Source organism: Cinclus cinclus, chromosome 3 (genome assembly GCF_963662255.1).
Source record: "Cinclus cinclus chromosome 3, bCinCin1.1, whole genome shotgun sequence".
Taxonomy (NCBI): Eukaryota; Metazoa; Chordata; class Aves; order Passeriformes; family Cinclidae; genus Cinclus; species Cinclus cinclus.
The window spans coordinates 86,184,576-86,197,387 of NC_085048.1; the positions used below are offsets into that span (position 1 = coordinate 86,184,576).

Below are 12,812 nucleotides of genomic sequence, written 5' to 3' on the forward strand. Positions count from 1 at the left end.
TTCACAGGGGAGGGGTGATGTTGCTTGGGCCAAAGTTAGTGATGCCGAGTCTTCAGGCAACCTGTCTTCTCCACCACAACAGTATTTGAATTAGCTCCGCTCTTTGCATCAGCTTTCCCAGCCATGTGCTTTAGAACTTAGTACAGGACTTGTACATGAGCTTCTTTGCCAATATTTGTGTGTTCCAGAAGAGAAAGATTGGCCATAGCTGATCTAAGGTGTCTCAGTTATCTAATTTTCTATCAGAGCAACTGCTGACTTATATCAAAAGCTTGATGCCCTGATGTAGGTTACTTAGAACAACTGTCTTTCAGTGTTCTTAAAATACAAATTCTCTACAAAAAAAAAGAACACTGAATAACAATTTTTTTCATATTTTAAAATTCTCGATTATTTTAGTGTAGTTAATAATCTGCTGAAGCTGATACACATTGAACAAGCCTGTCTAATGTTTGATTGATTCATCTGCTGCCTCATCACTTAACTCCCAGTGCTGCAAAGCACAGATAAAAGTGCTACTGAACTTCTGTCCTTAATTGATGTAAAGGGACATCAGCCAATGATTTCAATGGAGCCTTGATTCTGGAAGTCATAAGTAATCTGCAAGTGGTGAGAGGCAAATAGCAGTGCTGCAAAATCAGAGGTGATTTTAGTTCTCCTCTTGCTCAGTGATATACTGGCTTAGAGTTGCAAATGTTTGTACAAGTAGAGAACTCTATTCCCACTACTTACAAATGTCATTAAAATTGAGCCAGTAGTTGCCTTTTGGACAAATTTTTTTTATAATCAGAATTCATAATGATACCTGATTTTAAGAGTATGTTTTATCAGAGTTTCTAAAGTATTAGGTTTTAATTTTTTTAATACTTCATTTCTAACTTTATTTTTGTGTTTCCCCAAGGTTGCTTAAAATTTCATTTAAGTTAGATCAATTATGAAATAAAAGATTTTTCAAGGGAAATAGAGGTCAGTTCTAAAAATTAATGCTTCCGTGATCCGATCACAGATTTACAATTAATATATTCATATATGCAATAGTTAAAAGCTCTGACTTGGTAAGTATCTTGTTAACTTTATAAGTTTGTAATAGTAGTGCAATTATTATTTACAGACTCTACATTAGAGTATACCTAAGAAACTTTGTTCTAAACATTTTTGTAAATTTGTTGCACTACAAAATTATCTATTATTCTACACGTTTAAAAATACTGTGGTTTTTTAATGTTTTAAAGAAAACTGCTGAAGAAATTACCAGATCTTGAATATAAGGAAGGACTATGTTATAAGGGCACAGATCACAGTTTTAGTCAGGGATACTGGTATAATAAGTGTTCTTTGATTTGTGCTTTTTTCCTTCTACTTGCTGAGATCTTATTTGAATAAAAATGTGTCTATTGCAAGAGTACTCAATTGCTGTTTTTATGTATGGGGTAGTACATGTAGTGTTCTAGTTTATGCCATTCCACTGTCTCATTTTGATGTCTCACTTTTTATATTATGCTGATTATATTAGCAGTAACAGTCAGTGGTGATGGTGGTTCTGAAATGTTGCTTGGTTTTGAGAATGACAGAAATGTTTGTGTTCTTGTTTACTTGTAAAAATTGTCATTGAGAACATTTTAGTGCAACGTCAGCTAACACGTTTATGCAGCTAATTTGTTATTGAGACCTGTCAACTTTTCAACCTCCTATGTGCAAACACTTTGTTAGTGCTATATGTGTAATAGGAAAAGTACTAAATACATTTTTAATGCAAATTTTCATAAGCTTAGGGCAGAGCACATTTCTGAGAAGTCATAAGCTTACTATATCATAGTGACTTTTTTGCCAATTGCTTACTTATTCTTTTTCTTTAAATATACCTTGCTGTTATATGTGAGTGGTGCTGAAATTGCTTGCATTTTTCAAAGATGTGAATGACACAATGGATTCTTATGTACTCTGCCTGTCAAATCCATAACTACTGCTAACTGAGTTAACTTCTGTTTTTCCACATGTTCCCTGGTTTTCTGTCAGCTTTCAGTCTTCCACGGGTCATTCAGTAAACATGCTTTTGAGTGACTTTTTTTAGTTGCCATTTGTCAATCACACTTATTTTCTCTGCTTTTTAGTAAGCAGAGAAAATAAGCTTCCTTTATTTGGGTTTGGCTGTCTTCTGCATGACAGTGTCTTGCATTCTGTTTCATTCCTAGCTCCTTTTTGCTTTTAGCTAGGCTATGGAAGAGCTTGGGAATCAAGGGGAAAGGAGTGTCTGGTTAAAGTAAAGGAAGAGCCAAATAGAAGAGAGGAAGATAGCAGCAGGATTTGCAAGAGTTCTTTAAGCATATTCAATTTGAGCTGATACTTAAAAAAAGGTGGGGACTGGAGTTGGAGTGTTGAGCAAATTTGAATTACCTTAAAGCTTTTTTCAGCTAGCATTTTCAGGAGGTGGTGTCACCTTAAAAGAAAACTTTTTTTTTTTCTTCTTAATTGTATCTTGACTATTTCTATATAATTTCTAATTCTGTGAGGTGTGGGACTAAAAAGCTATTCAATGTAATTCTTTGGCATCTACATTTTTTCTAATGAGGGAAGGGATGTGCCTTTGTATTAAATATATTCTCAGTGCATTGCTGATATTAATCACCTGATGTAGCAGTTGATAAGTGTGTATACTAAATTTGAGGAAGCCAGTGAGAGCAAGAAATTTCTTATATGAGACATCTAGGGTACAATAAAATATGCATCAGCTTTACTGATCTTTCTTTTATAGAGAATACCCTTAAATGAATTTGGTTTTTGTTGTAGTTTTTAATAAGAATTCAAGTACCACATTCCTCATTAGAGAACCCCAACATGTCTTCAGGAGAGCTGAAAGAACCGTGTATATTTATGTAGCCTCTTGCCAAGCTTCTCATGTCCTCTGGGGACTCCTTTTGCTCTGGCTAAGGCTGGTGGGAACACTCTACCCAGGAGCTGCTGTTCCTCACCCTTCTGCTGCAGGGCGACACGTGGTCACTGATTTCAGACTAAGCAAAACTCCCACACTCACCTGGGCTTTTTAACTTCTATCTTCTCTCTCCGTTAGTGCAATCTCTTTCTTCGTTTTCTTCTCTTATCCTTCAGCAGTCTTCAGGAAAATCTTCGGCTGAATGTGTTGCCTTTCAACCATGTGATCTATGAAGCTCCACTGCTGATGGTCCTTGCTTTATCTTTCTGCAGTATTGCAGGATATCCCCTGTATTTGTAGAGCTTTAAGAGCCCCCAAGTACATGTTTGGATTGAAAATGAAGTGCAAAGCTTTCTACCTATAGTAATTTGGATTTTTACCTTTGCTATTTATTGGCAAAAATGTCTCTGAAATCTCCATGAATCATGTAGTTGTTTATAATTGAAATTTATATTGCTGCTCCTTAGTCACGTAACAATATGCATTGGAGAAAACTTGTACCTGCTCTGGAAAGAGGAAGATGTTTTTGGGTATACATTTTCTGCTAACTTGCTCATGTCACAGAAGAAGCTAACTTTAGAAATAAGACTTGTCAGTGATGGGACCGAATTTGTATAACAAGCTTGGCAGTATTACTGCTTCTCTTAGGACACAAGCACAAGTCAATATAAGATAAATTCCAGCAATTTGCAAGTGACTCAAAGCATTTACATGATTTTTGTTTTCTTACTTTTTTAAATGTTAGAGCTTAAAGACTTTGGTTTTGTTTTTATAATTTTCTTTGAAAATCTAAATCCATTTCTTTCTCCTGGGGTATTTCAGTAATAGTAATATGCTGTTAAAATAAACAGAATTTGGATTTTTAAACAAGAAGCAAATCAGAGTTAAGTACATAGGATAACAATATATCCTATAACAATATAGCATTTGGAGAAACCACAAATAATCTTCAAAAGAAATTCAAAAGAAATTAGATCCTTTTATCAAACATCAGAGGGTAAGTTTGCTTTCTTAGAATCTAACTGGAGGGGATTTTCCAGAGGATGTTAGAGATGAAAACCCCAATCCTGAACTTTCCAACTTTTCCACCTGACATGTAAGGTATAGTTTTAATTTTTTTTCTAATTCTGGACATGAAAAGGTGCTTCTCCTTAGATTATTTCTGTTACTTTAGTCCTGCTGTACTTAAGGATTTGTTATGAATGCATTTTACTTTTGTGGTTTCACAAGAATTTGAAATGAAGCTGATCATATATAGGTTACAGCACTAGTAATGTTTTTCTGTTTTTTAAAATTTTAAACACATTGCCATGGATTGAGTCTCTGTAAAATAATACAGTTTTGAACTTTGCTTAGGATGTGTTGTCCCACCTAATTTCTCTTTCCGTAAAAGTCATTGAGTTTGCACTCTGAGAGTTATGCCACTCTTTAAAGAAAAAAAACAGTATTTTTAAGAGGCATGTTGTCTGGTTGCACATGCCAATATTAAAATTCATGGATACAGAAGTTAATAGTAGCTACCAACAAAATAATGTTTTATGAAGTGTTAGAAGTCTTTCAGGACTCAATCAAACAAAAAAAAAAAAGGTTAAATTGCATTTGCTTCGTTGAAGGCTGACTTTTGGATTCAAAGGACAAGTGAGGTATAACTTGGTCAAAACCCAAAATAGATTGTCTGGCACACAGCTCATTCTTATTTAGAATTAATATTGACCTTGTTATAGTCCTGTAATGCTGAGCCTGGGTCAAGAATCTGCAGGTTTCTGCCCAGACTTGAGAACTCATCCCCTCCCCACAGCTTTCTAACCAGCATCATTAGGTCATGTCTGCACTACATTTGTAGGCTCTGCAGGGTACAAATAATTCCTGCTTGACAGTGTTGGAAGGTGCCTTGCTTGGCTCTTGGGCATTGTAAAGTAATAATGACGCACAGGCCAATTGTGTTGATGTCGACTAATGTTTGTAAATGGAAGATAATTATTTCCGAATTGCTGTGCATTGCGGTAGAATTTTAAGCTGTCTGAATTTGTCTTTCAGATAGATATGCAATCATACCATCCCTCGTGAAATTATGATTTTATAGGGAACCAGGAAAACGTTACCAAATACATTTTAATTTTGTGTCATATAATTACTATTATTTTTAGTGTTGTGTGGAGGTTAGTATTGTGGGGGGTTTTTTTTGGAGTTGCCAAAAGTAAAGAGCTTGGAGTTGTAATTTACTTGTATGTAAAAGCTGCCCATTCTAGTCTAGCACTGGTAATTTAGTGTTCAGGCAAAGTTAGGGTGCTGATCCACCATCCGTGGACATGAGCACATTGGCTAAGTGCAGCCTCCAGGCTTCATGTGAGCACTGGCTCTTTGACTTGATAGATTTGCCTCACTGATGACAGATGTATTTTTACGGCGTCTGTACTGGTGCACTGCTAGAAATAACTGAGCTCAGAGGCTATTTAAAATACTGCCTTCCTTTTGTGTACATCAACAGGCTTTTGAAACTGCAAAAGGGATTTCAGTTACAGTTGAGGGAGCACCATCACAAGGAACAGATAGGTTTTTAGTAATGTTAATTATTTCCAGTGGGTATTTGTAACTCTTGAAACTGAGCGAAACAACAATCCTTGTTCTCTGCTGCATACCATATGGCAAGAAAAGATAGCTGAAGTATTGGGTCATAATGACAGGACAGAACCATCATGTGCGTAGTAGACAGGTGTTCTTAAACACCTTCAGGAGTAAACATTTTGTGCTGTGATTGATGAAAGTATCTGAAATGAAGTTATATTCATTCTTAGGTTTGGTGTTTGTTTTTGTTTGTTTTTTGGTTTTTTTGGGTTTTTTTTGGTGGGTTTGCAGAATGGTTGTTTTGAAATTTGTGGTATTTTTTTCTAGTAATTTTAACAAGTTTGCCACTAACTAATCTGAGCAGTAATTGTGACCAGAGATCTAAATAGCTGCCCTTGATTTTCTTCCATGTTCGTGAATGTAAGTCATATTTGGGATACTCTTCATAAAAATATTAGAGAAATGTAATGTTTGAATTTCATTTACTGATTGACAGTTCTTTACTGTAGCAGTTTCAATTAGTCAAGTAATTTTCTGCGTCTTGTTCCCTGGTGCACTTGGTAACTCCTTAGAAAACAAATACCGCAATATGGTTACAGTTCCAGATACTTCTTAGGACAGATTAATTTCTATTGTCTTCCACACAAGAAGCTCAAACCAAACAAATGTGTAAGTTCTTGCTAATACTATCTGTGAAGCAAGGTGGCTTTGCTTTCTGGAGAGTGATGATGAACAGAAGTTTTGCATTGGACAACCCACAGTTTGTGGCAAGCTCTTCTGCTGGCCTTAGTTTCCATAAGTTGGGAGTATTGTATCGATCCTTTTGGAGATCATAATATAAAATTAAGTGTTCTGCTTGAGATCTACTGTTACAGTAAATATTTTAATGGCAGCCATTTCTGAGTATCCTTTAAGTAAAACTTTGGCCAGTAAATTCAGGATGATATTTGAATGTCACACCAAAGGATGTCCTCCTACTTGTTGGACATAGCTGTGATAGCACCCTACGTGCTTGGCTATGAGCTTAAAGGCTATACTGAACAGTTTCAGTAAGGACACCCTCATTCATTGGGGTGTATTCAGAGTCAGTGCTATTTTCAAGTGTTTTATTTAGAAGGATTTGCAGGGGATCAGCTGATGCAATGATCAGTGGTATGCGGAGGGGTTGTCAGAGACTGTGCAACATCAAGTTCTGCATAAACTCACTTTGGAAGCAGCCTGGCATTTTAGACTTGGACTTTACTTGTTCAGGTTGTATTCTGATGCACTTAATGCAACAGTTCATCATTTCTGTCTTTACAAACCTGTTGTAGGGAATGAGGAGCAGGGTATATATGTGCCTGTAGTGTCTGACTCATTTGATGCCACCCCAGTGCATGTAAATAGCACACTGAAGTATATAGCATCATCTAACCTCTAATATTTGAGAAGATCAGTGAAACTGTTGGAAGAGTGGAAAATGCACTTTACTTTAAACCTTTCTGAAGTGTAACCTTTGGGCAGTAGGAAGTCTTGGCAATGATACTGAGATAATAACATTTTACTTCTTTTAGGAACTAAATATGTAACATTTCTCTGTGCCTTGTTTCAGTGTAAAGAAGGGTGTAAAAATGTCTTCCTTATAACCAAAGGAAGCTTTGATGATCAGTAGCTACATCTTGGGAAGCAGGTTTGCCATCTGGAAGGCTTTCCTGGCTTTTACAACTTCACATCATTCAACGTTTCTTGCTTCAGTGAGGTACTGGTAGCTTAGGGGTTGTTTTATGCTTATCCTGTTCTGTCACATCTGCCTGTTCACTTCATCTGTGCCTTCACATGCGTGCTGTGATGTCCATTCCAAGTCACGTGACTCTTACGTGTTGAAGCAATAAGGAACAACTTGTACATGTCTTGTTTTGCTTTTTTTTAATGATGACTGTCAAACAGAAATAAAGTTAAGATGCAAGTCATCTTTGAGAGACCTGAGAACTTTTTGTTTTCTTGGTAAGAGAAAAAGAGACAGTTAAGTAATATAGTTTTTCCCTAGATGTATTGTATCTCATGAATTTTACTTAAACTATTGGAATCAAAAGCTCAGGTCTTTAGATAAATGTCAACGGTGCATTTGAAAATGAGGTTGTGTGAGCACTGTCATTTCTTCCCTTAGCAGATATGTTTTAGGGTGTTTATCTTTTGACTGGGACAGGTCCTTTCCTTGATTTTTGGGGAATATAGTAGCCTGAATTCCTATATAGGTTCACTTTCTGCCAGCTGGAAATAAAGCTTTTGTTGAATCAAGTCACTTCCAAGGAATTCCTTAAAAAGGTTAGACCAGATTAATGGATTTCCTTCTTTGTTATATCCTATGCTATAAGGCATTGTAGAGAATAATCATCATCATCTAAAGGAATGGATCTGAAACTTGGGGAAGCAGCAGTCTACATATCTCTTTGCCACAGACTCTATATTCAGAGCAGTTGTCTAGAGCAAGATATTTTTTTAGAGGTGGCCAAGAACTGCTATAGTTAATAGAATTTGTTAATCTAACTTTTGAAACTGTATCATAATCAACTTGCAAGTACTTTGGAGTCAGTAGCCTTCCTAGAAGCAGAAAGAAATTGTCCTCTGCATTTTTTTTTACTGTATGCCTTCCTTTGTCACAATCAACATTAAAAAAAAAAATTAGGATCTTCCAGTGACCCTCAAATAAAATGTTTAGTGAAAAACCTAGCCTGGTATTTGGCAGCTGTACTTGGCAAAGAGAAGATGTGGGTGTTGTTTCTCAATATTTTATTTTTGTTCTTGTGCTGTGTTATGTAAATGCATCCTTGCATGAGTGTGCGTATGAGCTGGAAGCCTCTAGCTCTACTATATTATATGGCTGATGCCAGGAGGAAGAGGGAATATATTCCTCACTGAGAGAAGCTATATCTTCAGTAAGTCAGAAAAATGAAACATAAGGAAACATAAGACCTATTTTAAGGGTATGGGGGTTTTTTGTTTGTGTCTTTATTCAAAAATAAGCTATTATGTTGCAGTAATGATGCTTTAAGTTTTTATTTATTGAAAGGCCTTCAAAGGATGCACCTTGGGCAGTACGAGAGCCAGGCCATGGCTACAGCCAAGACAGATGCTGGGCCATGAGTTTTCACACTTCTATAAGTTTTGGTCCATTGGCTTACTGGGGTTAATTGTCCAATTACAGCATCAGGTTATGAAGTCCCGTCCTAGTTTGCTCTTCTCAGTTTGCTGTTGTTTATACTTTTGGAGTTTAAAGCTGCAACGGTCTCGTTGATTCTTGGGCTGAAAGAGGATTATTTTGTCTAACTAAACTGTGGAGAGAACTTGCTAACGCTGTAGAGTTTAGTTTAGAGTTAGATACTAATGTAGTACAGAATCTGGAAAATGTGAAAGCTAAAACTTAAGGCATCAGTAGCAATGCATTAGTAAGTGGAAACTGATGTTTGATCTGCCAAGTGTACAAGCAAGCTTTCTGGCTATGAGACCAAGGACATGTGCAAATGCCAGTACTTATGTGTCTACATGGTGTTTTGCACACAAAATTAATATAGGAAGAGTAATAATGGCAAAATATGAGCTTTGTGTTTGTAAGTAACTTTACTATATATCACATCATGAAAATGCATTCCATTACCATTGCCTTAAATAGGGAGCTATGAAATGCATTGCCTGAAATTTTATGACTGCCTCAGTTATTAACCACTGCTTAATGAACTACCCATGTTAGTAGATTGGGATTGATGCTATTGGCATGTTAAATTTAACCGTGAAATCTTTAAAAGATCTGAATGGTTTAGAATGTAAAACAAAGTAATGGATGAAGTGTTTGGTGCCTTGGCTTGGATCCAGCTTGATGTCCTGAATGAATGCATCATGAAACCACAACAGATCAACCCAGATTTACATGAGTGATGCAGAAGAGCCCTGAAGCTAAGCCAACATAGTGATTGAATTAGCTCCTGCATTTAGAGAGGCTTCTCCCTCCAGGTCAGACTTCTAAGCACTGATGGGCTTGTGTGGGGAACTCGAAGTTACAGGCTGAAGTATGCTTACATTTGGGAGGAAAAGAAATATTAGAGCTTTAGAACTTTTACCTTTGACAAGTGTGACTGATTTTTTTTTTTTTTTGGGGGGGGAAAAGGGGGAAACACTGTGAACATTTCCATTAGTGGTGCTTTGGTCAAGGGCCTGCCAATCTTCCCAGAAATATCTGTTCAAAATTTGAAACATTTTGTTTCAACATGGAGTTGATAAGTACCTTATGTATTGCCCACCTTCTTACAGTACATCACCTTTTCTTTTAGTAAATAATTACTGTAGTGTGGTGCTCATAAATGGGACTGTTTTGCAAATATCTGTGTACTGGTGCAAAAGTACAGCATTTGTGATCTCTTATCTACTTTTTTTTAAAAAGAAATGATTTTATAGGTAAATAAATATCTGATTAAAGGCAAGACATGGTGGATGACCAGAAACATTGCTCTTTTTGAGTAATTATGTTTTTAATAAAGTTTTGTTTTTACAAGATGCAGGGAAATAGTTATTAAAGAACAATACTGGGAAATGAAGTGTGTCTTTATTCTAGAAATCTGCATAATGACAAAGACGTTTCAAAGAGATACTGGGGACATTTTAAGAACTGTATTCTATAATTCATGTTTTTAACTTGTACCCTCACATAAGATACTAAGTTCTAGCAGCTATTTGATTGATGTTACTGCTATATGCAGTTCCTGTTTATCTGTACCTCAATACTGCAGTAACCAGGTATCTCCATTTTTGTTTCTCAGCACGATGTATCACAGACTTTGCTCAAAGCAACTCTGGATAGCGTGGTTGAAGAGTGTGTCAGCTTTGTAGGAGTTGATATTAACATCTGCTCAGAAATACTATTAAGGTAAGTGAAACATTTTCCTATTCCAGTAATTACATGGCTCTGGATCACAGAGTCTCTGTTTAGTCTGCCATCTGACTCAAGCTCAGCTGGAGCAAATGGTTCTTGTGTTAAACTTCCAGTTACATAAAAATGACACAGTAAGACAGTATTTCACTGAATCATTAAGAGTCGGGTCTTAAGGATATGTGTGATTCTCCAGGGTAAAACTATTCTTCAGAGAAAAATAGATACTTAAAAATTTTGAGCCAACACTGCAATTTTAGAAAAATGTGATATAAGTAATATGTATTTTTACATGGAGAAAGGCATTTTCAAATGTACTTTGTATCTTAGAAGGTATTTTTATAGGTACTTCTAAGTGGAACAGGTTGTAAAACTTGGGCGAGGGAAGGAGAACAGGGAAGATTTAAGGGGAAACTTGAAAAATTTATCCCCTTTTCTACTGTTTGTTTTTTTTTGTTTTTTTTTTGTTAAGTAGTTATGCTGTGTTTACTTGAAGAATGTTCTGGACTTTATTTTTCATGGTTAGAAACTAAAAGCTCATTCTCTCTTGAGTGTGTAGAATTCAGTAATGTTTAGGCAACAAACTCTCAGAAGAGCAAAAGTGCTGCTGTCATAGTAGGAGGGGAAGGAAAAGAATATCCATAATTTTCTGTCCGTATTCTTCCATAGTATTACTGTCCATAATCAGTAATGAAAATTATATTTGGTATAAAATTTAGGAATAATGCATTCTTGCTAGCTCTGTGTTGTAATTTTTTGGCCCATTAGTGTCTTTCTTAAAACCATCTTTCCATATTTTGGAAGAGGCTCTGTCTTCTTTTTGGTTTTCTACTTTCATGTTCATTCTCTGCGTATCCAATCCCTAGCTGGTCTCTGAGTTCTTCTTTCTTACATGCTTTCAGATTTAGATCAGCTTTTAGGGAGAAAACAAGTGGAAAGCAAGGTACCTAAATGACAAATGAATCTTTCATTCATAGAATCAACAAAATAGAATCATAGAATAAGCTGAGTTGGAATGAACAGCTATATTGTCCACTTCAGCAGGAAGCATTAGCCTGAGATGCTACTGTGCCTCCACAGAACTGAATGTGGGATAACCCTGTCCAGACAGGGCTACAGGTGGTGACCACATTGTGTATTTTGTGTGGTCTAATTAACCTGGCTTGCAATTGCTCAAGTCTGCTGTTCCGTGTAGATGTGTTATGTTTCCTTCAGACATCCAGTGTGTGAGACTGTCACTCTAGTTAGATTGCAGCCTGAGCAGAGCTTTTTGTTTCTGTTTGTAGTTTCTGATATGTCAAATACACTTCTTGACACAAAGTACACAGGGAGGGGGTGACAGTGCTACGGTATTTGTGTTACTGCTGGGTATTATGCTTGAAAGACTTGAGATCATCAGTGGAAAATTCTGTCAACTGTGTAATGTTCCTTTGTCAGTGCAACTAAGCTGGATTTCTCAATGTTTCTCAGAAATTTTTGAAGAAAATTCCATTCCTAATGATTAATATTCTGTCTCTGGTTAAAGGTGTGTCCCTCTAATTTCCTTCTGAGCTTTTACCAACTTTGGACTGTTTTTTTAACTTTTGCTTGAGAATGAAAATAGTGGAAAGATTTTTTTTCTTTTTTCCCTGAGATTTTATGACTCTTGCTGGGTTTGCTGGTGGTGTTTTTCTAGAATCAGTTAATGCTGTTCCACAAACAGGTCACTCACTACTGCTGCTGCCTACATAAAGCAATGGCATCATATACAGAGCCTGATGTGTGACATTTCCTTCATTAGTGCCATGAATAACTCCCCACAAGAGCTCTTTTCTCTCTTTTTATGATTAACATACTCCACACGTAGAAAGTTTTACTCAATGTACATACAAAAAGTGTGCAGAAACCCCACTGCTTCTTAAAGGAACCTGGCTAACTGCTGTTGCACTTCACAGGTAAGTTCTTGGCTAGGTCCAAGTTGCCCTCAGAACAAGTCATACAGCTTGTTCCCAGCTGCTTTTTACTTCAAGAAGAAAGAAAGGAATCAAGCTTTGTGGATCAGTTCAGTTGTTTGAGGAAGACAAGCTGCTCCCAGCCACTCTTCTTCTGCATAGTAGACATGAGCCCTTCATGTTGGGGCAAGGTGTTTCAGTCCCATTGGAAGAGCTGACAGGAGGCTGTTCTTACAGGAACAATTTATCTGTTCTGAACCCTCCTCCCACGCTGTTTCCTGAAGAGGGCAGCTGGGGGCAGGCTGTAAGACATGACAAATTGAATTGGCATTACGGAAATAGGCAACAGATCATAAATTACATATCCCTGGCTTACTAGTTAGGCATGTACAGAAGTGGATTGCTGTACTAAGTTTTCTTGACTTGAGTGGATTCCTTCTACGGAACTAAGAGAAGGGATCCTTTTTCTGACAATGCCTTTGGTCTG

At 36.7% G+C, this 12,812-nt stretch overlaps 1 protein-coding gene across 1 annotated transcript in view; it reads left to right on the forward strand.

Annotated features, from left to right (window-relative positions):
- SRBD1 (S1 RNA binding domain 1) overlaps positions 1-12,812 on the forward strand; it is a 116,047-nt gene that overhangs the window by 87,119 nt on the left and 16,116 nt on the right. The window contains exon 16 of the mRNA XM_062489239.1: positions 10,285-10,391. Coding sequence (XP_062345223.1) covers positions 10,285-10,391 — 107 coding nt within the window. The remainder of the gene's footprint in view (positions 1-10,284; positions 10,392-12,812) is intronic.